Raw genomic sequence first — 24,346 nt, 5'->3', positions numbered from 1 at the left:
GGCGAGGGCGGGCGGCGCGGGCGCGGTGGGCAGGAAGTGCCGCGGCGCGGGGAGCGGGGAGCGAGGCGAGCGGGGCGGAGCGGGCGGAGCGGGATCTCGCGGGAAGCGCGGGGACGCCCGGCACCGCCTCCCCACCCTCCGCACCCACCCCCTCCCCGCCGCCCCGGGCCGACCGCGGGGGGGCGCTGCGGCCTGCTGTACCGGCCTGCGCTCGGGCGTCCGGTGACCTGCGGGCTGCAGCGCGGGCTGGGGCGCGGTGTCCGGCCTCTGCGCTGGGTGGGCAGCGATTTACTGCTTATAAAGAAGACCAACTGTATGTTGTATTTTGTTTTATTACGGTAAAAATAACTCACGTTTTTTGCAGAAACTGAAAAATAGAAGAAACTAAAAATCATCTTTCACCTCAACACCTGGAGAAATGTGCAGGTAACATTTTGATACGTTTCCTTCCAGTCTTTTCTCTAGGCGCATGCCGTTTTTTGTTTTTTTTTTTTAAATTTATTGCATAAAAGCGGCATCAGACTGTATTTTCTGTATATCTGGCATCTCCTGCTGTTTTACCTGGCATCAAGTGATGAGAATTTTGCCATATCAGTAAAGTATTGCCAACCTGCTTTTTAATGGTTGTATACTGCTCCGATTATGGATGAACACCAATCTGTGTAACCTATTGTTACCCCTTTAAATGGTTATTTTTATAAGCCACATTACAGTTTTAAATCTATTTGATGGTAATCCCACAATCCATAGATAAACACTGCTAACATCCGGGTGCGTCGCTTTCTGGGCTTTTCCATGCATGTAGCCATGAATGTATGTGTTTGCACCTACGGAAATAATGTCATGTGTGTACATAAGCACACATACACGTGAATCCCTGAAACCTCCTCTTGCAGCAAACACATAAAAATGACAAATTCTTAAAACAATGACTGCACTATAGTGTTTTAAAAAACCACTTGGAATAGCATGAGGAGTAGGCAGAGAGGAAGGCTGTGACCCAGGGGGACAGGCCGAGGACCTAGGACTGGTTGAGGCTTCAAGCAAGTGGGTGTAGACAAAGAAAAGAGGACCAAGGAAGTGCCCTGGGCTCTCCAAGGTCAAGGACTCAGGAAAGGACTAACAAGAAACTCATGAGGAACAGCTGAAGTGGTAGGAGAAAGACCAAGCCTGTGTGGCGTTCTGGAAGCCAAGGGAAGAAAGTGTAACTCCCTTTTGTTTTTAGTGTGCATTTCTCTGTTCTTATGGGGACTGGCCATTTGAATCTTGTGAATTTTCTAGTCATATCCTTTGCCCAAATACATTCTCTTGTATTTTTGTTGACTTTTAGGAGCTCTTCATATCCTTTGAACATAAAATACTTTAAGTATGTTGCAAATATTTTCTCCCAGCCTGCCACTTATCCTTTAACTTAGCCTAAGGAGTCTTAGATATGAGAAGTTTTTAGTCTCCAAGCAGGCAGGTCTGTCAATTTTTTCCTTCATTGCTTCTGGGCTTTGTGTCTTACTTAGAGAGGCCTTTCCCATGAAATATAAAAAAATAGTCTTCTAATCTCAAGGCCCAGAAGAAAACATGAGAGACTTTTTCCTAGAGGAGCCAGATCAGTGCTTGGCCCATAATGGGTGTATGGGCCCTATTCAAAGGTGAATGTAGGGCCACCTGGCTGAGGACTCCTTCCCCCGCATCTTCAGAAAAGCGTGTCTGCATTTTGGAGGTTTCATCCATGTGCACATGTGTCCCTCCTGCCTCCTCACCCATCCTGGCTTATAATCAATGGTGTTTGGGTAAATGGACTGTGGGTGGGCCTTTTTTTCCTACTTTGCTGAATTTTCCAAGTTTTCTTCAATAAGCAAGTACTACAGCCCCTTTAATTTGAATAGGAGAATGGAAAGCTTACTGAGCAGCACGAAGAATAGTGATCAGGTAAGTGGAATGGGTATTAAGCCTGGTGGACAGCTTTGGACAGCCAGAGCCAAGAGAAGAGAAGGTGGACTGTGGACTTCCCTAAGGTGGAAAATTGGAAAGATGGGGGCTTATAGAGGGTTGGGGGGGGCAGAGAATCCCAAGGGCTCCAGATGGACTCGTGTGGGAAATGGTCAGTTGAGAGGGAGTGGAAATGGGTCCTGTGCACTGCTACAGGCAGTGGGTACACCAGGTGTCTGGAAGTGCCTATGCCATCAGCATCTGTGTGTGGCTTCTTTTCTGTCCTGGAAGTGGCAGTACCAGTGCCATTTGTATGATGCCCAGGATAGGCCTGGAAGTCGAAGACTTGTGGGCCTGTTGATGGGGGGCAGATACAGTTAGCAGGAAAGAGGTTGTCCAGCCATTCGAGGACATTCCTAGAGTTCCTAGAGCCAAGAGTCCCAAGAGAAATACCTCATCTCTCCCCCAATTCTCTATAGAAGATGCTTTTATTTTTAACAGCTTTATCAAGATATATTTCACATACCATACAATTCACCCATTTAAAGTATACAATTCACAGATACATGCAACTATCACCACAATTTTAGAACACCAGTAAGTCTTAGAACATTTTCCTCACCTTAGAAAGAAACCCAGGGCCGGCCCCGTGGCCGAGTGGTTAAGTTCACACAGTCTGCTTCGGCGGCCCAGGGTGTCACTGGTTCGCATCCCAGGCGCAGACATGGCACCGCTTGTCAGGCCACGCTGAGGCAGTGTCCCACATGCCACAACTAGGAGGATCCACAACTAAAATATACAACTATGTACCAGGGGGCTTTGGGGAGAAAAAGGAAAAATAAAAAATCTTTAAAAAATATATGTATATACAACAACGTACCTGGGGGATTTGGGGAGAAAAAGCAGAAAAAAAAAAGAATCTTGGCAACAGTGAGGTCAGGTGCCAATCTTTAAAAAAAAAAAGAAAGAAAGAAAGAAACCCTATACCCTTTAGCTATCATTTCCCTAGCTGCCGCTGCCCCCTCCCCAGCCATAAGTAACCACGAATCTACTTTCTGTTTCCCTGTTCTGGACATTTCATATGAATGGAATCAGATCATATGTGTCTTTTATGACTGGCTTCTTTTACTTAGCATCATTTTTTCAAGATTCATCCATGATGTAGCATCTATCAGTACTTTATTCTTTTTATGGCTGAATAATATTCTGTTGTCTGAATGTATGACATTTTGTTTATTTGTCAGTCGATGGACATTTGGGTTGTTTCTACCTTTTGGCAATTATGAATTGTGCTGCTATAAACATTTGTTTGCAAGTTGTTGTGTGGACATATGTTTTCATTTCTCTCGGGTATATACCTAGGAGTGGAATTGCTGGGTCATATGCTAACTCTATGTTTAATTGTTTGAGGAACTGCCAGATTGAGATCGTTCATGCTCTTTTAATTAATCCAAAAATTATATCTGTTCTTTGGAAAATATTTTAAAACAGAAAATTTTGAAGATAAAAACATTTGATCACCTTTAGTTCTATCGCTCAGAGAATATCCTTGTAGGATACTTTTTCTGTGCATATTGTTTTTAATGAGACCATACTTGGCATAATATTTTGTAGCACATATTGTGAACATCTTTTCATGTCAATAAACATCTACATCATTGAGTTTCAAACTTCTTTTACTATGAGAATCCTTCCTTCAAAAGACTATTTTCCAAAAGCCCAATATGTAATCATTCAATAATCAACAATTACTTTTTGGGACCCTGCCAGGGGCCAGGCAGCCTATACCCCCCGGCTCATGCTTGTTCTCTTTTAAAGGCTGCAGATACTGCACAGTATGGAGAAACTGCCCTCGTTGTCTGTTCTCCTATTAACGGACACCCATATCTCTGTTTCATTGATATTAACAATGACTCAGAGAACATATGTCTGTGTGTACTTTTATCATCTCCTTAAAAGAAATCGCTAGAAGTGGGATAGTGGGGTCAGAGGCCAGCCTTGAGGCTCTGGCCTATGCGAGGTGCTGGGAGACAGGAGAAGAGGTAAATGACTTGATCCCTGTTCTTCAATAGCTCACTCAGCTTGTGGAGATGAGATTCAGGAAAGGGAAAGGGAGATTTCAATAAATAAAGCCCATACCTTCCTCTTTAGGAATCTATTCTGTGCATACCTGGTGCATCATTATAAAACCTAATAACCTAAATGTTCAGCATTAGAGAATTGAATAAATATAGACCATTATGGCACTCATATGGATTCATCTCCAAGTAAAATAAAGAAAGGTGTAAAACAATGTTTCATCTACCATTGGTGTATTTATAAAAATATGGGCATATATATGCTTGTAAATGTAGAGACCTGCACTGTCCACTATGGTAGCCACTGATCCCATGTGGCTGTTGAGCACTTGAAATGTGGCCAGTGCAATTTGGGATGTGCTGTGAGTGTAAAATGCACACTGGACTTTGAAGACTTGGTACCCAAAAAAAGGTATGTAAAATATCTCATTAATAATTGTTATATTGATAATATATTGAAGTGATAATATTTTAAATGTATGAGGTTAAGTCAAATATCAAAATTTCATGTTTCCTTTTTGCTTTTTTTAGTGTGGCTTCTAGATAATTTTAAATTACATATGTGGCTCCTATTTGTGCCTCCATTGTGTTTCTATTAGCTAGGACCATTTTAGACTATCTCCAGAAGAATATGGAACACATTTATCATAGTAGCTGCCTCCGGGGAGGGGTCCTGAAGCTTTATGTGGGGTGGGAGACTGACTTTTCACTGCCCTTTTATACCATTTGAATTTTCTCCTCTATTTGAATTTTTGGTACCATGTACCAGTTTTTAAAAACCATTTCATGGGCTGGTCCAGTGGCGCAGCAGTTAAGTTTGCATGTTCCACTTCGGCAGTCCGGAGTTCGCCGGTTCAGATCCCAGGTGCGGACCTACGCACCACTTATCAAGCCATGCTGTGGCAGGCGTCCCACTTATAAAGTAGAGGAAGATGGGCACGGATGTTAGCTCAGGGCCAGTCTTCCTCAGCAAAAAGAGGAGGACTGGTGGCAGATGTTAGCTCAGGGCTAATCTTCCTCAAAAAAACACAAAAAACAACAAACATTTCACATGTCACAAGCCATGACAGAAAAGGCACTAGAAAAAATAATCCTACCAAGAAGATGCTGTGTGGGAAGAGGCTTGGAGAAGCAGAAGGATTTGGCAAACATGCAATAATTTTTCCTCCTCTTCTGCCAAGGGCCCAGGGTCACACTAGACCCTCTCAAATGAGCCCAGAACTTGATGTGTACAGTCCAGCACCAGGGCCTTCCTTTTCATGGGTGGATGGAGCCTTCTGCAGCTCAGAAGTGTCATTGTAACCAGGGCCTGGCTGGATGGGAGGATTTGTTTCTCTTACAATATGGTTGCAAATATTTATTTTAGTTTATTTTTATTGACTAGTTTTGTTTTTTTGGTTTTTTTAATTGAGCACGTAATCTATGATCTACTTGACAAAAGGAGATTCAGGAAGATACACAGAGCTGATGTGTGGGATGCTCTGGAATGACTCCTCTGATCCTGGCCCCTCTTCACTGGCCCAGAGGTGACCTCTGACTGGGATTTCTAGGGATTCAAGAATGTAACTCCCCCATCTCCCGCCGCGGCCCCACACCCTCCCCACACCCGGTAGAGGGGTGTGTGTGTGTGTGGATAACACCTGATGGGATGATTTTGAAAATGCAACCCTCAGGGAAGTTTTATTTCCGGTCTTTGAGGTGGGAGGCCTCACAGTCTGCCTCCTTCTCTTCCTCCTCCTCCTCCTCGCCTCCCCTTCCCCAACCAGGGCAGTCACAGCCTGGGCTGTGAGTAGTGGCTGGAGGTCCGTAGCTAGACCCTTGACCTAGGACGATGAACCGGAAACCTCAGCCCTGCTCAGCGCGTAGCATAGCGCCTGGCACAGCACATAAACTGGGCAAAATATTGAGAAGGAAAAGTCCTCTTCGCCCCTCTCACCCAAACCCCCACCACCAGGCTCTCCCTTCTGCCACTCCGACCCACTGCAGCCTTGGCCGAGGGTTGGGGCTGCACGGTTAGGGGCGCAAGGCCGCAGCTCCTTCCTTCCTGGGCTGCGCTCCGCCCAGCCAGAGGCCACCTCTTCCCTGGGAAGATCGGATTTGGAAGCTGCTTACCGCCCCCTCGATGTCGGGCGCAGCCTTCTGAAAGTGAGCTCGCTGGAAGGTGATTAGATAATTAGAAGATGCTCAGTTTAAACTAGTGACACATTTGGCCTACCTGATCATCAAAGAAACAGCAATTAAACAGTATGATGCCATTGGCACCACATTAGCCAAACCATCAACGGGTATGAGATACTTCCATAACTGGGTTTTGAGGTCGCCGACACCTTCTTTGGCCCCCACTGCCAAAACTCATGCCTAGGCCAACCATTAGAGCCTGCTCTGGGGCTGCCGAAGAAAATCGGACCCCTTGGGGTCACATCTAACCTGGGGCCCCCGGAAGCGCTCATCAGTTGCACGTCGGCCCCCACCGCCGGTCCACCTCCTGCGCTGGGGGGCTGCGCGTGGGAATTACGCTTTGGCGCCACTCCACGCTGCCAGTCGCGGGGGCAGGGAGGCTGCGGGAGCAGAGGCGCCTGGGGCGAATCTCGGCTCCACCACTTGCCCAATCGCGTGACCTTGAACGAGTTAATGAACTTCTCCACGCCTCAAAGTCGGGTCTGTGGAGAGAAGAACACAGACCGTGCAGCGCAGCTGTGTTTGGCAAACTCCAAGAGCGGAGCCTCTCAAGATGCCTACGGTGGTTGTAAATTATATTAAACCTGCCTGGGGTCCCTCTGAGGCCACCCTAGGGGGTTGCTGCTTTCTCTGGGGCTCTCTCCGCTGGGGGTGTGCAGCTCCAAACCACATCCTGAGAAGCGGAATTTGGGAAGCCAGGATCCTCGAGCCCTGGCTGGGGGGCTGCGGAGGGCGTGGGAGAAACCCCAATTCCTCCACCCCACCCAAAGCCTGGGACTGGGCGGTGCCATGCTGGTCCAGCCTCCGCGCCTTTCACTCCCACGGGCCCCGCCCTCGGCCCCGCCCTCTTCTAACCCGCGCCCCCATTGGTGGCGTACGGCGGCGCGGCCGCTGTTATTTTTCGAATATATAAGGAGGTGGAAGTGGCAGCTGCTGCTAGAGGCGTCCCGACCTGGTGGCTGGTCCCCCGCATCCCTCCATCCCTCCCCACCCTCCCCGCTTCCCTCTCCTCCTTCCTCCCTCGCTCTGGCCCCGTTGCTCTTCCTCCCCCCTCCCCCCTCCACCCCGGGCCCGCTCCCTACCTCGTCCCGGCCAGCTGTGCCCAGCGTTTGTTGGTCGCCCTGCGCCCAGCCCTCCGGCCAGCCTTCTGCGGGCCCCGCCGCGATGGAGCTGCCTCAGCCGGAGCCCGCGCCTGGCTTGGCTCTCAGTCCGGCCGGCGCGCGCGGTGGCGCCGAGCGTCCGGGCCACCTCCCGGGCCTCCGGCTGGGAGCTCATGGCTTCCTGGGGTCCCCGAAGCGCGCGGCCGCTTCCTCGCCGGTCACCACCCTCACCCAGACCATGTACAACCTCGCCGGGCTTGGCAGGTAGGGTGCCCCAAGGAGGCTGGATGTGGGATGAGAGGCCCGCACCAGGGTGCTGGTTCCGGGCCTCCTTGGGGAACCCGGCATAGGAACCGAATCCGAGAGGCAGAGTTGGGAGGTTTCCCGGGCAGAACTTGCTTCAGGGGCTCGGGACAAGGGCAGGGAGGCCAGGGCTGCGCTGCTGACCCGCTCCTGGTGACTTGCTCTTGGCCAGCACCAGTCTCTGGAGACCCTCTTTCTCTTTCCCCCTCCTCCCTCGGTGTTCCTCCACCATGCTGTCTCCCTAATCTCTGCCCAAATTGCCACCATTTTGCCCCAGGCAAGGGATCCTGAGCCTGGAGGGGGAACTTGAGGGTGGTAGAGCTGTCCCATTCTCATATGTCCATGCCCCTGCACCCTCCACCCAGTTCTTCCCTGGGGTTAAGGGGTTAAAACTGGTCCTGCTCCCTGAGCAAGTCTGCAGGGTCCAGGCGGGGTTGTCCTTGAGCAATAGAGACCCAAGTCTCCATCCTTCCTCCAGAAAGGCTCGTGGATGGGTAGGGGCCTCAAGAGTTTAGGGGTAGGCCCTCCAGGGCCGTTTTGCTGCCCCACCATCCCAGGGGATGGCCCCCAGCCCACCTGCTAGCTCTTGCCCTGGGCTCACCTCCCCCTGTACCCAGGAAGACCTTTCTTAAATCAGTCGACAAAAACAAGACACTTAGGGCCTCTGTTGAAAGCCTGAGACGAGGGTGGGCCCTCTACACCATCACCTCCCTGGGGGCAGTGCAGAGGCTAGATCGCTCTTCAGAGGTGGGTGGCTGGTGGGAACACGGGCCAGCCAGCCCTTGAGCCCCATATTTACCTTTCTCCTTCTCTGGGTCCCTGCTCCCTTCCCAGTGAGACCCCAAAGACTCAGGTAGGCAGCCTGCTCACACGCCTATCCCTGTCCCGGCGGGTGTCTGAATCCTCCCTGTCGTCTGAGTCCTCTGAATCTTCTGATGCAGGTGAGGCCCAGGGGTGCCAGGGGAGTTTGGGGGGCTACCTGAGCCTCCCCACTTCCCTGCAGATCAAACTAACACCCATCCCACACCTGGTGGGCTCAGGAACCTCCCTCAGCCCACCTCTGATGGGGCTCACCACACCCAGCCCAGACTGGCGGAGCGGGGAGGTTGGGCGGGGCCCTCTACGGAGACAGATCTTACCTATTTGAAACTGGGCGCCAAAGTCCCTGAACCACAGTCCTGCCTGGGAGGCATTAGGGCTGAAAGTTGGTCATTTTATAACATTCACTTGCCTTTAGCTGTAACTTTTTCCTTCAAAAGGTTGTTATTTCTTCTAGAACAAATTATTTTAAACCAGTTCAAGAAAAATGCCTAGCGAAGTTTAGGTTTAAAAACCTATGTAGAGGAGTTTCCATAGTAAACAGGGAGTGGAGTCCTTAGGGTCCATGGGTGGGTTTTTTGGTTTCATTTTGTAATGTGCCAAGATCTAAAATAGAAACGGGTTTTTTCGCTTCTCTGAATAGGGTTGGGAATGGTGGAGAAAGTGCAGGAAATCCCACTCCTTTCAGACCAAGGCGCTCTGTCCCCCCAGGTCTCTGTATGGATTCTCCCAGCCCCATGGACCCCCAGATGGCGGAGCAGACGTGAGTAGAGAAGAGGGATTCCCACCATCAAGGAGTTGGTGCCTGCCCCTGGGAATCCCATTTCTAGCATGAACTCTGGAGAAGCCTGGGAAAGTGGTCAGACCCCCCCCCCCCCATCCCCATTGTGGGGACTAATTGACCTTCCCAAGTCTTGGGATTCTGCTCCCTGACTCAGAGAAGGGTCTGCTCTCACGGGAGCAGCTGAGAGTGGGCTCAGGGCTGGAGTGGTGGGGACAGTGGCCACTGGTAGTAGTAGATACTTGACTCCAGCCAGCCCTTGTCTTGTGGGAATACAGGCCTGGTGTGGATCCTGTTTTTCTTTCTGCCCTATACGCATATTTTTCTGTGGAATATCACAATTTTAAAATATAGTCCAACTAAATCAAAACCTTTCTGTTCACTCTAAACCAAACAAAACAGTTGCTGCAGGCTGGTTTGGCCTTCGGCCATCCTATCAACAACCTCTGGCTTCAGTGACACTTGACCCTCTGGCCAACCCCTGGACCAGGCCCTTTGTGAGAGGGAGCTGGTTCTACTTGGGACAGATCCCTTTCCCTTGGTTGTGGGGCATGAGGAGCACCTTCCAGAACACAGCTGTTCCCATCCAGCTGTTGGGCCTCAGCAGGGAGAGCAGCTGCCAGGCAATAGTGGGGACAGCTGGCATCTCCAGCCTGGGCTGGGGGACCATGGCTTTGGGTTTAGGGTAGTGTTTGTCTTTCCTCCCATTGTCTTTGATCAGACTAGGCTGGGCTGCAGGGTTCGTTCACAAACAGGAAATGAGTTGGGGGGGGTTGGGTGGAGGTGTGGGGAAACGCAGGTTGGGTTTTGGTGGCAACACAGAGCTGTCCTTGCTTAACCCTCAAGGCCCAGGTGCAGATCGGAAAACAAGCCAATGAAATTGGTCATCCCTGATGCCAGGTTGGCTGGGCACAGCCACCCTCCCCCGGACCTGGGAGCCATCCCCCTGACATTTTAGCCCTAAGTACCCCCCCCACCTCTGCACCTGCTTTGACAGTTACACAGTTTCTCAGAAAGAAGTGTGTGTGTCTGTGTGTGTGTGTGTGTGTGTGTGTATGCATAGACACATAAAAGCCCCAAGTAGCAGGTGGTCTCTGGTAACATAGCTAGGGGGGTGGGGCCTATCTATAGAAGCTTGTGCCCTAGCCTCAAAAGGAACATCTGTTGGAATTCCTTGCCTGCTGGCCTCTTCTAAGGCAGGAGGAGGGGGTGGGACAGAGGCTGGGTCCTGGAAAATTCCATAGGAGGGAGGAGCGGATGTGACCCTGCACATTTGTCACTCAGGGGTCTGGCGTGGCAGCCTGGGGCTGATCCAGGGGTGTGCTTAACCAGGCCCCTGTCCTGGGGGGAGCCAGGACAGTCCCACATAAGGGGAAGGAAGCCCAGCCTTGCTGGCATCCAGGCCCTGGAGATACCCACATTGTTGAGCCAAGGCCTGTCATCGTGGCATGGATGGATGCCTTTCCTGGTGGCCATATGGCCCCGCTGAGGTGATTTGCATACAGGTGGAAGGCCTGTGGGCAGGCTGGTGAGACTGTTGCCTTGGTAACGCCTCAGCCACCCTGCGACCTGCCACAGCTGTCTCCATCGCTGCCATTCTCTCAGCCCTCTTCCATTCAGGGCAGCCTTTAAAGTCCCAGGCTGCCTCTCATCTCCCCCCTCCCCAATACCTGGGCCCCCTGATAATTGGCATTCTTCCTATCTCCTCTTTCCGCTGGCCTGAGTGCTGGCCCCTGAGTCTTGTGGACTGGGGACCTGATGCTTGAGGTGGACGATGGACTGTAGCGGGAAGTGGACTGCATGGGACCCTTCTCTCTCCTAGGTTTGAACAGGCCATCCAGGCAGCCAGCCGGGTCATTCGAAAGTGAGTGCTCTGGCCTTCTTCATGCAGGCTCCGGTGGGCTACCCACCACAGGCTTTCCCCACAGCCCAGCTGGGGTTGGGTAGAGTAAGCAAGGAAGGGTGCTTTCCCAGGCCCTCCCATGGTGTGCACAGGGCTCTGTGGTAGAGGGGCATCCTGCATGCTCTCTGTCATGGGTCTTGACGTGTCCCTGTTTCCTTCTGCAGTGAGCAGTTTTCCATCCGGCGCTTCCAGTCCTTGCCGGTGAGTGCCCTGTGAGGCCTGATGGGAGGTTCAGGCCTCATGGGAAGTTCAGCCACGTTGACCAGGATTGGGGAGGAGCAGGAGGGTTCTGGGGTCAACTTCCGGAGGTTAGACTTGAAGCCGTCAGGTGTCCCTGATCTGGCTGTGGGAGATGGAGTTGCGGAGGTAGATGGAGGAGCTGGAGGAGTTGGAGGAGGGATGGGAGAAGGTCGGGACTGTGCCGTTGCCAGAGGAATGCAGCCTTCAGCACCTGCTGCCTCCTGACTCCCTAGGTGAGGCTTCTGGGTCACAGTCCTGTACTACGGAACATCACCAACTCCCAAGCGTCCGGCAGCTGGAGGAAAAGCGAGGCATGCAGCCGAGCTGCCCACAGCTCTGGGGAGGACAAAGAGAATGTGCGCTTCCAGAAGGCTGGAGTGGGAGCATTCCAGAGAGAGAAGGGGGTGTGCTGGGATGCTTTTCTGGCATTTGATGACGTCCCCCCCGCCCAACCCCGATCTTGCCCACAGGATGGATTTGTCTTCAAGATGCCATGGAAGCCCACACATTCCAGCCACGCCCATGCTCTGGCAGAGTGGGCCAGCCGCAGAGAAGCCTTTGCCCAGAGGCCAAGCTCGGCCCCCGACCTGATGGTACACCAGGAGAGCTGACCTGTGCAGGGCAGGCGTGCACGCAGGGCGGGTGCTCCTGGAGGCAGCCTCAGGGATGGGAGGGCGATCCTGAGCCCCAAGGCAGTGGGAACCATTTCCCAGAAGGATGAGCGGTGGGGATTGCTTCAGGTCCCCACCCCTAAGTAGCCCGTCTCTGTTTGTCATCCATTCAGTGTCTCACCCCTGAGCGCAAGATGGAAGTAGAGGAGCTGAGTCCCCTGGCCCGATGCTGCTTCTCCCTGACCCCCACCAAGGGGGCCACCGAGGAGGATGATGGATTCGTGGACATCCTGGAGAGTGACTTAAAGGTAAACAGGCTTGTGCCATCAGGCCCCCTACCTCTCCCTCCCTGGGATCTCCCAAAAGAAGAGAGCCTTGAGCTCCTGCAGCAAGACTGTGACCTCAGTCCAATGTCAGAAGAGGAATTGGAGGTCACCAAGTCACAGTCTGAGCTCTGGCCAATCAGAGAGGAGCAGGTGGCTGCAGTAAGAGGAGGATGCGCAGGGCGGAGGGAAGGCTGGCCCTCCTGCCTGGCTACACTTCTCACAGTTCTGTAGAGCCCCAGCAGCAAGTAGGGCCCTGCAGCTTCCTGGTTCTTGGGGGCTGCCCTGTGTGGAGGTGCTAGCAGGGCCAGCGAGGGCTGCTGGCCTGGGGGTTGCTGGGAGAACGAGGAAGGCTGCGCTGGAGGTCTCAGGGCCTTGAGGGGTTTGGCCTGTGCCTGAGGATGTGACCATACCCTTGCTGACTTGGCCTCAGGATGAAGATGCAGTCCCTCCAGGCATGGAGAGCCTCATTAGCGCCCCACTGGTCAAGACCTCGGAAAAGGAAGAGGAGCAGGTGGGCCTCTGGGGTGGCCCCTCAGGACTTGGAGGGGTAGGGTCCTACCCTTCAGGTGGGATTTGGGGGGCAGGGGCTGGACACACTGACCCCCAACCTGCTGCCCCTGCCAGGACCTGATCATGCACAGCAAGTGCCAGCGGCTCTTCCGCTCTCCATCCATGCCCTGCAGCGTGATCCGGCCCATCCTCAAGAGGCTGGAGCGGCCCCAGGACAGGGACCTGCCCATACAGAACAAGCGGAGGAGGAGCGTGACCCCTTCAGAGGAGCAGCGGGAGGCCGAGGAACCTGTGAGTGCCCTCTCCTGGTCCACTCTGCAAGCCCTTCTCAGCCGGGTTTGTGGCAGAGGGCAGGGTGCAGGGAAGAGGGGATACCAGCCAGATGGGGCACTGAGAGGCAGCCTCACCCCTGACCTTGGCCACCGTCTGCCTCACAGAAAGCCCGCGTTCTCCGCTCGAAGTCATTGTGTCACGATGAGATTGAGAACATCTTGGACAGTGACCACCGTGAACTGATTGGGGATTACTCCAAGGTACCAGCAGTGGGGCCTTCAGGAGGCACGACCTTTTACTGACTGCGGCCCCCAAGCCCAGCAGCTGCTTCAGCACTTCCCTCTCTTCCCAGGAGCCACCTTCGCTTTGTCCTTCGAATCTTATCATCCTTTATTCTCATCTAGACTCCTCTCTCTGACTCTCCTTGGTCTCCTGACTCTATCTCAAATCTGTCCAGGGCATCAGTTGTATCTCAACCTTGGAAAACATTTCCAAACTAACTAACATCTAGATTGGAAACTCCTTGGGCCTCATCCCCAACTTGGCAGAGTATGGGGGCAGGAAGCAAGAGTTCATCTCTTCTGCTCCCCTTCTTTATTTCCCTTTGGAAGGTTATTCCCTGGGTGTCAGATTCAAGAGACGCCTGTTGGTTGCTATCGGAACCAGAGCTGACCTTGAAGGTCAAAGCAGGTGTGGCCTCTGGGCTTGGGAATGAAACTCCATTCTTTCCAGGCTCCTAGTCTTACCAGTTTCACTTTCTTTCTTCTTTCTGTCTCAATCTCTCTCTCTCCCCGCTTCCTTTCAGGCCTTCCTCCTACAGACTGTGGATGGAAAACACCAAGACCTCAAGTACATCTCACCAGAAACGGTACGTGGGGATGAGCCATTCTCCGGGCATCTTTGGGACTGCTGTTTGCCTGTTAACTTTCCCTGGGGATGGGCTGCAAGCACTGGGTCAGCTGTAAGGTTAGGGGCCAGCTCCTGTCTGCCAGCCTGACCTGCTGGGACCCACGTCCATGGCCTCCTATAGATGGTGGCCCTGCTGATGGGCAAGTTCAGCAACATCGTGGAGAGGTTTCTGATTGTGGACTGCAGATACCCGTACGAGTATGAAGGAGGGCACATCAAGGTGAGGCAGGGTCACAGGGAGAGACCCTGAAGACCCACCCTGTTCTATCCTTTCTGTGCCAGGAGGGTGAATTGGTGGATGGTGGGTGCACCCTCTCATGGGGAAGGATCCTTCTCAGCAGGAGGTGGGGTCACCTGTCTGAAAGTTGGGGACTGCATGGGGGAGGGGTCCACTGCCCAGGCCCAGGGCTGTGGCCTGACCTCCGCCTCCTCTGGCAGACTGCTGTGAACCTGCCCCTGGAACGGGATGCCGAGACCTTCCTGCTGCAGAGCCCTATCACTCCCCGTAGTTTGGACAAGAGAATCATCCTCATTTTCCACTGTGAATTCTCATCTGAGCGCGGGCCCCGCATGTGAGTCCCAGCTCTGCCCAGCCGGCTAGTGTCTTCTCCTATACTTCCCCACCCAGGCTTGTGCATGCTGGAGCCATCGAATGGCCAAGAGGCCCGAGCCTAGCTCCCACCCCTTCTCAGCCTGGGCCTCTTGTTTCATCTGATGGCCTGGAGCAGACCCCAGCCTGCTTCCCTGTGCATGGCACCCTCCTCCCATCTCCCTCTCACTGTCCTTCTGGTCAGGCATCCCCTCCACCCTCCGTCCATTGCCGCCACCCCCACGAAATCTGGTTCCAAGTCTCCAGCAGTGTCCTTAAAATCCAGGGGCCCTGTCCCAATCCTCATGACGTGGACCCTTCAGAGTTCGATTGTCCTTTCCTCTCCCCACCTTGTCCTCACCAGGTCTTATCCAGAACTCCTGAATTCTATGTCTTGAACTTTGTCCACTTCTCTCCTTTCTGCTTCCCCTTTCCCAGTCCAGGCCAGATATCGCCAAGAAAGATTGTGCAAATGCCTTCTAGAAACAGAGAGCCCCCTCGATTCACCTCCTTCCTTCCATCTCCCTAACCTCTTCTAAGCCCTAACCAGACGTCTAATAGTGTTCTTGTGGCTGACATTCCTGCACTCAGAAACCTGCTGTGGCTCCCCAAGGCCCTCAAAGGAGTGGGTGCAGGGAGCAGGTCCCCTGAGGTACACCCCACTGCATGCCCAGTTCTGACCCCCACACCCCTGCTGGTCCCAGGTGCCGTTTCATCAGGGAAAGAGACCGCGCTGCCAACGACTACCCCAGCCTCTACTATCCTGAGATGTATATCCTTAAAGGCGGCTACAAGGAGTTCTTCCCACAGCACCCGGTACCACGGCTGGGGGTGGCCACAGCCTCTGTGGGAGGGTTGGATTGCAGAGAAAGGGCTTGGGCAGGTGGTAGCCCTCAGAGAAGGGCTGGGTCCCCCCAGAGTTACCCAGGGCCTTCGCTGACTGACCCCTCCCATCTTGCCCTAGACCTTCTGTGAACCCCAGGACTACCGGCCCATGAACCATGAGGCCTTCAAGGACGAGCTGAAGACCTTCCGCCTCAAGACGCGCAGCTGGGCCGGGGAGCGGAGCCGGCGGGAGCTCTGCAGCCGCCTGCAGGACCAGTGAAGGGCCGGCGACAGTCCCGCCTGCCTTCCTTGCCTCGCGTGGCCTGGGTGCCAGCCGCCTAGTGGCCTGCAGGGCCGAGGGTCTGCCGGAGGCCCCAGGTGCTGTCCAGGGGAAACACGGCGAGGGTGTCCTGTCCGTCTGTCCCTCGCCCCATCTCCTGTCTCACTCCAACCATACTTCATATTCTGGTGCTCCCCCCTCTCCCCTCACCCCTGGAAGAGCCCAGCCTGTTGAAATTGGATTAAGTCCAGCTCAAAGGAAGTATTTTGTGTCCAGCAGGAGCCTTTTTGCTTTCTTTCTTCCTTGTTTGGGTTAACCCTTTGTCTTCCTGTGTCCAGAAGGCCCCCTTTTTTCCCAGGGGCTTTGTTTGTATGTACGAGGCTGGGGGAAACCTACCCCACCCCCCAGGAGGGGCCGAGGCTGCGCTGCTCCCTACCCTGGGAGTGAGCCCTGTGCCTGGCCCTCTGCAGCTCTCCTGGGGGTGTCTGCCATGTACCCTCCCTCCTGTCCCTCCACACGAACACTTCCAGCACAGACGTAAGCTCTTACTCTTTCCTGTTTCAGTGTTACCTGCTTGATTTGTTGGTCTGATTTTCTGTCATCTCAGGATATTCACAGGCTGAGGTTTAGGTTCCCCCTGTGCAGTTGGGGTTAGAGACTCAAATGTTAATTACTGGCCCCGGCTTCTTTGCCTCAGAAAGGGATATTGTTATCCTTGGGGGCCCTCGGTGAGGGCTACGGCCTGCATCCTGAGCCCGCTGCAAGCCCGGCTCCCACTGCTGTGAACCCTGGGGCCTGACTGGTCAGGACCTGCTGCTGTCTTGTCCTGGATGGACGGATGAATGGATGGATGGATGGATGGCCGTGGATGCACAATGCCTTGCACACACAAACCCGCGGAGTGGAAGCATTTCAGTGAGTGTGACAGCCTGTGGCAGGGATATATGTGTATCTGTGTGGACAAAATCTTTACACTTTAAGGTTTGGAAATATTCAAGAGGAAACGTCACAGAAGCAGCTAAACCAAGGACAGAGCCACGTCTGGATTCTGAATCTCAGGATGTGGGAAGGGCTGTGTAGAAGCCCTGATGAGTCACCTGCTAGGGCTTTGTTTCAATAAAGCACTGAGCAAGTTGAGTAACCAGCATCGTGTCCTGGGGCCCTTGACAAGACCATGGCAGACCCTGATGGTGGCACAGGGTGAGGGGCAAGCTGGTCAGCAGATTGGGGCTGGAAGACTCCTGGGGAGGAGGTCTCAGGCTCTCTTCCCAAGTCTTGCCCAGATTTTGGATTCAGCCTCCCCGTGCCCCTCATCTGGCTGCTCAAGCACCTCTGACTGGGCTCATCCTTCCTAAACTTCGCACCAAGAAGGCAAGAGCGATGCCATCACTCCTCTAGAATTGTGAATGCCTCCCCATTGGCCTCAGGATAAACTTAAAAGTCTCCTGGCACGGCCTTTGAGGGCCTAGGGCCTCCCCAGCCTCACTCCTCACCTCTCGCTGAGTCGAACCCCCACAGCTTGCTCTACACATTTCCTTGCCTTTGCATCTGCTGTATTATCCTCAGGAGTGCTGTCCCCCATCCATTAGTCCTTTAAGATTTGATTTCAAATGTCGCCTCCTCCCAGAAGCCTTCCTGGCCTGTCAGGGAAATGGTTTTCCTCTCAGATACCCCAGCACCCTGCAGAGGTTCCACCAAATCGGGCCAGATTTGGTTCAAGACCAAAAGAGTGGGAAAGGGCCAATCAAGAACAAGCCCCGTCCCGGGCCCGAGCCCAGTGTCTCAGGACATCCCCTCTGAATACCACTGCGGATGAGAAGATGACCCCCCGGCCCCCAAATGTGCACTATCTATGATTGCGGGGACACCTTTGCAAATGTACGAATAAGATGCCGCCTGATGAAGAGCGCACACACGTCAGGCATCCTTCCCACTTTCTGTCAAAGTTCATCTGCCTTCTGAAGTAGTGTGAGGTGGTGCGATGATTATTCACTCCATTTCGCAAGTGGGAAAATGGAGGCTATTTCTTAGCAGAGCAACAGGCAGGGACTCTGGATTCCCAGGCTGAGTCTAAAGGCCACCTCCCTGTCTCCCAGCTTGTCCCCAAGGTTTCTTATGCCCCAACGACTGGTCTTCACTCTTGGTGCAGAGCCCCCTGGAAAGGGCACAACGGGTTGGGGATGGTAGGGTGTAGTGTTGATGGTCTGAGGGCTAGGCCCCTGCTGAGGGAGGGAGGGGCCCTGAAGGCTCCGGAAGCCCCTTTCCACTGAGCAGGCAGCTGGCATGAAGACCAGCATTTATTTGGGTGAGGGGACTTGCCCCAGAAAAGCGAAAATAAATGTGCAGACCTCTGAGAAAGAAAAACGAGAGGAGGGGAGAGAGTGAGCCCTGGGCACTGTCATGTTGAGACTTGCCTGCTCCACCCTGAGTGCTCGGGCAGTCTTGTGACCCCTTCCCCCTTCCCGTTTTTACAGAGGAGCAAGGCAGCTGGATGCTCAGAGAGGGCACTCACTTGACCCAAGTCACACAGCAGATACAAGCAGAGCAGGCATTCTAGTGCCCAGGACTCTCCCACTCCTCACCCCCACACCCCTTGGTCCCAGAGCAGCCAAAAGGGTAGGGCTAGGCTGCCTGGCTTCTGCTCTGAGTGTCCACTTCCCACTCCATCAATCTGGATCAGGGCACATGGGGAGGAGGGAGCAATGGGTACTGAGTGTCTGATAGGGCCCAGGCTGTGTGCCAGAGGCTGACATCAGAGGCCACGCCCGCTCTCCTCTCCCATAACCCACGATCACACTCACAGCTGTAGTCACGGGGCCCTGAGCCTGCTCCAGACACTTACATATTGACTTAGACCCACCAGCTCAGCTTTCAGCTCATTTTGCAGGGGAAACGGAGGAGGAGGGCAGGGAGGGACACTTGGTCAAGCCAGGAGACAACTCTACCCCAAGAGAAGGCCCTGGAGATGACATCTACCCTGAGGGAGGTGTGGCCTAGGCCTGGGAGAAGGGGCTCCAGGGGTTCACCTCTCCAACTCAGGCTAGGACCCCTCCGCCCCTGGGAAGTTCAGGGGATGGGGCAGAGGTGCCCCAATCCCCCTTCCCCTCAGCAAGAGAACTTTCTTTCTGGATGCTCATAAAGAGGAGAGGATCAGGCAGGGAAGTGGTTTAAAATCCTGGGCTGCCAGCCAGTTTTAAAGGTTGTTTTGCTCGGGCCAGGGTGGGGCAGGAATTCCAGCCGGCGAGGAGGCTGGGAGCAGCCACGTGCAGCCGGCTCACGTGGTTAAAGAGCTGCGTGGGGCTGGGCCCAGCGGGGAGCTGGCCTGAGCCAGGCCGGGTCAAGGCAGCAGCACCAGTGGGGTCTGGGCACCGTCTGAATTGCTCACTGACTAACTTGCAATGACAAATTTAAAAACATAATGTTTTCTTTTTAAATTGAGGAATAATTAACATTTCATCAAGGACACACATCTGAAGCATAGGGCACAGACCCGAGGAACTACCTACCACACAGCTAAGACTCAGGACATTCCTTGCATCCCAGGAGGCTCCCTCATGCTCCCTCCCAGTTCCTCGCACTCCAGAGGTCACCACTATTCTGACCTCTATCAGGGTACGTTAGTTTTGCCTGTTCTCGAGCTTCATGTACATGAAACCGTACAGTTTGTAGTTTTCTGCATCTGGTTTCTTTCACTCAGCGTCATGATTTTGAGATGCATCCATTTTCCTTCAGCAGGAGTTTATTCTAGTTCACTGCTGTATGTCCATTATATGGCCATACTCCTAAATGAATTATTCATTCTACTCCTTTATCTTCTCGTTTTTAAATTTAAAAAAATTAAGGTATAACATATATGCAATAAAATTCACCCTTCTGAGCGTACAGTTCTGTGAGTTTTGACGAATGCATACAGTTGTGTAACCATTACCATAAGCCAGACATAGAACATTTTCATTCTGCCCTTGATGGATTATTTGGGACTACTTCAAATTGTGCTGGGAACATACCCAGGAGAGAATTGCTAGGTGTGGTGTGTGTGTTCAGCTTTAGGAATTTCCACACTTCTCCACGGTTGATTTACCAACTTACTTTCCCACCAGCAGTGTCTGGAGAGGTGTGTTGCTCCACATTCTTATCAAAATTGGTAAATTTTAATTTCTCTCTCTTAGCTAGAAAATTTGATTGTCATATATAGCAAAGAGCTCTGATAACTGTCAAGTGCTGAGCCTCCACGCCGTGCCGTGGCAGGAGCAGGGGTTCACGCGCCATAGACCCAGCCTGGGTTTGGACTCTCCTACATTGAAATATTAGTCTTTATGTCTTCCTCAAGTCAGATTCTTAAAAGAGTTAAAGTAACTCTTTGGAGTTAATTGGCTTACGTCACTGGCTTGGGTCCCTCCACTGACGACAGCTCACAACCATCTAGAAGATTTATGATTTCTAAGAAGTCTTTCTCCTTGGAATTGAACAGGCCCCCTACTTTCCAGAGGCAACGAAACTGTTGGTGGTGCAGAAAGGATGTTTAGACAAGGAGGTCCACGGCCACGTGGAATCTGGAAAGGATCAGGAGAGGGAAGTTGAGTAATGATGGAGAAGTTGCTGTTGCGCAGCCATGAAAGTCATGCCTTGAGAGGAGGCTGGATGACATGGAGTTATTCACAGTCTATTGTTCCGAGAAGACAGTTGGTTATGGGACAGAAGGCAAGAAGCATTCCCACCCAACCCACCAGGGCATTTGTGTGGGTTCCAGGCAGTGCCGCTAGGGTTGTCTCCGCCCCACCCAGCCTACAGCCCACAGCCCACACTGGCACACACTCCCCTCGGAGTGGGTGGTGACTGCAGCTGCCAGGCTCTGAGTCAGCGGGGCCTGGGGCAGCGGGAGGGGAAGGGGCCTCACGTGGCTGGGCCCGAGCTGCCTCGTGGGGCCTCCTGGCTCTCAGCCCTGCAGGAAGCGTGGCCGTTTGAAAGGACGAATCACACATGGCCTCGTCCTCCTGGGGCCCAGCCAAGACTATTTCCACGGGGCCTGGGGCTCCTTGAGGGAAGCAGGGGAGCCTCTTGGGGTGGAATTGAGAGTACTGGGGAAGGAGGTCATCCAATTGGGGTGAGAACAGATCTCCCAGGGTTGGGTTGTAGAGAGTAAGCAGGGCTGGGGTTATGGCCTCCCGGAGCTGCGTGGGCACTGAGCCAGCCCCTGGGGTGACCATGAGGGCACAGGGGGACAAAGGGACACACGAGGGGAGGTGAAGGGGCAAGCTGAAATCTATCAACATGTACACCCCCCTCAGCACATGTGCAACATCAGGAAACTTACTTGATCTCATTGCCTCAATTTCCTCATCTGTGAAATGGGGATCGTAAAGCCCCTCCTTCAAAGGGGTGTAGATTGGATCAAATGAGTTGGTGGATGTAAAGCACTCAGGACAGGGCTTGCCCACAGTAGGTGCCAAACAAGAGTCTTCTGTGGCTGTTACTACTGAGGGCCAGCGTGGGGATCACAAGATCAGACAGGTAAAAAGCATAAGCCCAAAAACACTTACTTAAAAGAAAGCAGCCAGCCTGAGGGTTTCCTCCCCTTTCTGAATATGGACAAGCTGCTGGGTGTCCTGTCACAGGAGAAAAGCCCAGCCTGTGTGTAGGAGCCCAGGGCTGACTGCATCAGTAAGGGTAGCAGTCAGCAGGCTGTGGATGGGGGTTTCGTGGAGACAGAGGAGGAGGAAGCTTTCTGGTGGCTTGTGGGAGGCGGCCCATGCAGGGTGATGGCATCTCTAGACGGCCCAGGGAGGTGGAGAGGATGGAAGGACGAGGCTTGCCTGACTTTGGTCCCCTTTATTCTAGAGCAACCATATCTGCTCAATCTCAGCCCACATGGATTCTCAATAAAGCAGAACCCCTCTTCCTGTTAGTTTCCTGCTCTACAATTTGAGAAATGTCTAGACTGCCCTTATCAGGAAGTCATTCAAAAAAACTCACTGCCTGGGGCTGACAGATTCCACCTAACTGCCCTCCCCACATCCAGAAGTGGGTGGTGGCTCAACTGGTCTGGCCTGAGGTCTTGGGGTCTGTAAAGATCATCAATAAGGGTTTCCAGCTGTCAAAAACCAATGCGGCCCTCTCAAGGGAGAGAGCTCCCTGCCCCTGGAGGCATGTAAGAAGGTCCTGGGGTCTGGTCCTGATGTCTGGGAGAAGCAGCAAAGCTTCCCAAGCAAGGCTACCCATCAGTGATTCAGGACCCTGCGGTGGCTTGGGTAGGTGGGGAATGGAAACTGCTTTCCAAATTGAGTCAGTGTCGATCACCACACGTACCCCAGTGGTGGGCACCAAGGGGATCAAGAGGCAAGCACCAGGCTGCCTGTGACTGTGGCGGCGCAGGCCTCACCCTGACATGGGTACAGAACAACGGAGGCTGGGAGCGTGGGGAAGGGGCCCAAACAAAGGGCTGCAGGCAAATCCCCACCTCAGAGGACCACCAAGAAGAGCAGGGCTGGGGAGTGGGGCAATGGGCACCTCTGCCCACAGCCAGAGAAGGGGGAGGGGAAACGACGGGAGGTGTAGCCCTGGGCCCTTCTAGGCAGGTGGACAGGGCCTCAAAGCCAGGCACCTGCTTCCTTCAAGCTCCTCTATTTTTTTGGAGTGCTTTATTTTCCTTTTCTTCCTTCTCTCTTGTTTCTATCACCCAGGGATACTCTATTCATATCCCACAAACTCACATCTGCACCTACTGTGTGCCTGGCCCCGCAGGAATCTCTAGGGTAACCAATAAAAGCCTCGCACACATGAAGACGCACACACAGAGCCCCACCACACTCAGACCGTTCCATTTTGTCTTCGGGGGCGGGGGGGTATCTTGTAACTCCAGGAAGCACCGGTAAGTTAGGCCTGTCCATCCTGCCCCCTGAGCTGCCCCCAGACCAGAAGGCCCCACCTGTTTCCAGTGCTGACGAGGCCTCTCTGACACCTTCTCTCATCCTGTTTCTGCATTAACGGTTGTCAGCAGTCCCTGATTTACTGAGTGCTTGCTCTGTGCCAGGCTCCACCCTGCCCACTTCACAGGCTGCATCCCTTAGGAATGAGTGAGGCTGCATGTAACAGAAACCCCACTCAACGGCTTAACAAAATAATTGTCTGTGCTTCTCACTCACCAAGAAAGCTGTGCACAGTCTCGTGGGACCCAGGCTCCTTCGTGCCTCACTGTCTTTGCCACATAGCTATTGACCTTGGGGGCATAAGTTGGCTAAGGGCTGCATAAATCGAGCGCACCTGAGTCTCCCCCACTTATCTGCACACCACATCCGTTTGGGTCCCCTACTGCCTCCAGGGTAGTGGCTCAGGCCAGCTTCTCACTGCTGTCTCCCCCATGCACCTCACACGAGGCCAGCCCTCCAGTGGCCTAGGACTTGGAGTGGACTCACTGCCTGAGGAACGGACAGAGGCTGGAATACTGGGTTCCAGATGCCAGGTGGCTCCCAGCAACCAGAGCCCTCTGCCAGCTTTCTGTAATCAGCTGGCAGACATGAGTCCTGGGTGAGAGTGATAGGGACCGGGGACCGTGCACTGAGCCAACATCACCCCCAGCCTTGTGGCTGAGGCCCCACGCTTCTCTGGGCCTGCCCCTCCATCTACAAATATATTGATGTGTTGTACCTGTGGTCAAAACGCCCATACGCCATGGTCAGCCCCTGGGCTACCTCCTCTAGCCTCCCTTCAGTGCCCCCCACCCAGATCCTATGGTCAGAGGGGCCCAGAGTGCAGACCCTTAGAGGCCCCTGGCTCCAGGGTCCCTGGCTGGGCTGCTCCCCCATCCTTCATTTCTTCAGTCACCAAGAAGTGTGTCTGGGTGGGCTCTAGACCTGCCTTGTGGATGGCCTGGGGAGTGAAGCTGGGTACCACAGCCAGAGGGTACCCCATGGGAGAAATCACCACTATATGCAGACCTGCACAACGGGTGCCAAGGGGGCAAAAAATGCTAACGGGCAGTCCGGGTAGGAAGGCTTCCCTTAAGTTTTGGTCTGAGCACATTTGAAAGGCAAAAAAAGGGGAAGAAAGGGCTTCCCGGGCTGAGGACCAGGCAGGCTGGGGGCTCTGAGGCCCAGAACACCAGGACGCAGCTGGGGAGGCTCCAGCGTTCACATGCCAAGAGGTAGACTGTGTACACACGTGTGTGCCTGTGCATGCTCCCAGGGCAGGCAGTGCGGCCCAGACAGGCCTTGTGGGGCCCCAAACACCTCTGCGCCAAGCCTCCAGTGTAGCTTTTACCCGTCGCAGCTCTGGAGGCTTCGCCTGCAGCGCCCTTTTCAAGTTTAAGGTATAAGCCTCCTCAATCGGCCTTTGGTGGTGCACCTATACCGCTATACTCCGAGAGGGATGGAGGAGCTTGTTAGAGGCGGGAGTATGAAAGGAAAACCTAGCAGCCTACTAAACCCTATGGGGCTTCACTGGGCCCAACGAAGTGACTGGCCTGCCAAGGACACACAGCTGGTCACAGGGTTGGGACTAGAGTTTGAATCGTTCTACTCTACACCGAGCCCTCGTCTTAACCCACCGCAGAAGCCCACAACCCAGAATCCCCCCGAAAACGCCCCAAATATGCGTATTTCCTCCCGAAGTCATGATTTCCAACGTTACGGCCCAGGAAGCTGCACTTTAACAGGCGCCCCCGCGGTCCCCACGCACACTGGCCAGGTGGAGAACTCGGGCC

At 53.6% G+C, this 24,346-nt stretch overlaps 1 protein-coding gene across 8 annotated transcripts; it reads left to right on the top strand.

The window, feature by feature from the left end:
• Positions 1 to 7,137: 7,137 nt before the first annotated feature.
• CDC25B (cell division cycle 25B) lies at positions 7,138 to 16,785 on the top strand. Of its 8 annotated transcripts, XM_046679650.1 has the most exons (16): positions 7,146 to 7,543; positions 8,417 to 8,523; positions 9,113 to 9,164; positions 11,005 to 11,046; positions 11,250 to 11,286; positions 11,559 to 11,681; positions 11,796 to 11,918; positions 12,110 to 12,244; positions 12,693 to 12,773; positions 12,887 to 13,063; positions 13,210 to 13,305; positions 13,851 to 13,913; positions 14,076 to 14,174; positions 14,393 to 14,526; positions 15,248 to 15,359; positions 15,508 to 16,785. In XM_046679650.1, the coding sequence occupies exons 1-16, from the start codon at positions 7,344 to 7,346 to the stop codon at positions 15,646 to 15,648; spliced, it is 1,722 nt and encodes a 573-aa protein (XP_046535606.1). In that variant the 5' UTR covers positions 7,146 to 7,343; the 3' UTR covers positions 15,649 to 16,785. The 8 variants fall into 8 exon arrangements, with proteins under 8 accessions (XP_046535605.1, XP_046535609.1, XP_046535610.1 ...); XM_046679649.1 differs by having other exon boundaries at positions 7,138 to 7,543; positions 11,559 to 11,918; XM_046679653.1 differs by lacking the exon at positions 11,559 to 11,681 and having other exon boundaries at positions 7,141 to 7,543.
• The last annotated feature ends 7,561 nt before the right edge of the window (positions 16,786 to 24,346 follow it).

This window comes from Equus quagga, chromosome 12, assembly GCF_021613505.1.
Source record: "Equus quagga isolate Etosha38 chromosome 12, UCLA_HA_Equagga_1.0, whole genome shotgun sequence".
Taxonomy (NCBI): domain Eukaryota; kingdom Metazoa; phylum Chordata; class Mammalia; order Perissodactyla; family Equidae; genus Equus; species Equus quagga.
Note: the sequence above shows the minus strand (reverse complement) of the source record. Positions and strands in the feature narration are given on the sequence as shown.

Bases quoted from the DNA above. Each gene is read 5' to 3' on its own strand.
- CDC25B (XM_046679649.1), top strand. From the start codon at position 7,344: ATGGAGCTGCCTCAGCCGGAGCCCGCGCCTGGCTTGGCTCTCAGTCCG. The intron at 7,544-8,416 runs GTAGGGTGCCCC...CTCCCTTCCCAG, and splicing joins AACCTCGCCGGGCTTGGCAG to TGAGACCCCAAAGACTCAGG. The intron at 12,245-12,692 runs GTAAACAGGCTT...ACTTGGCCTCAG, and splicing joins TCCTGGAGAGTGACTTAAAG to GATGAAGATGCAGTCCCTCC.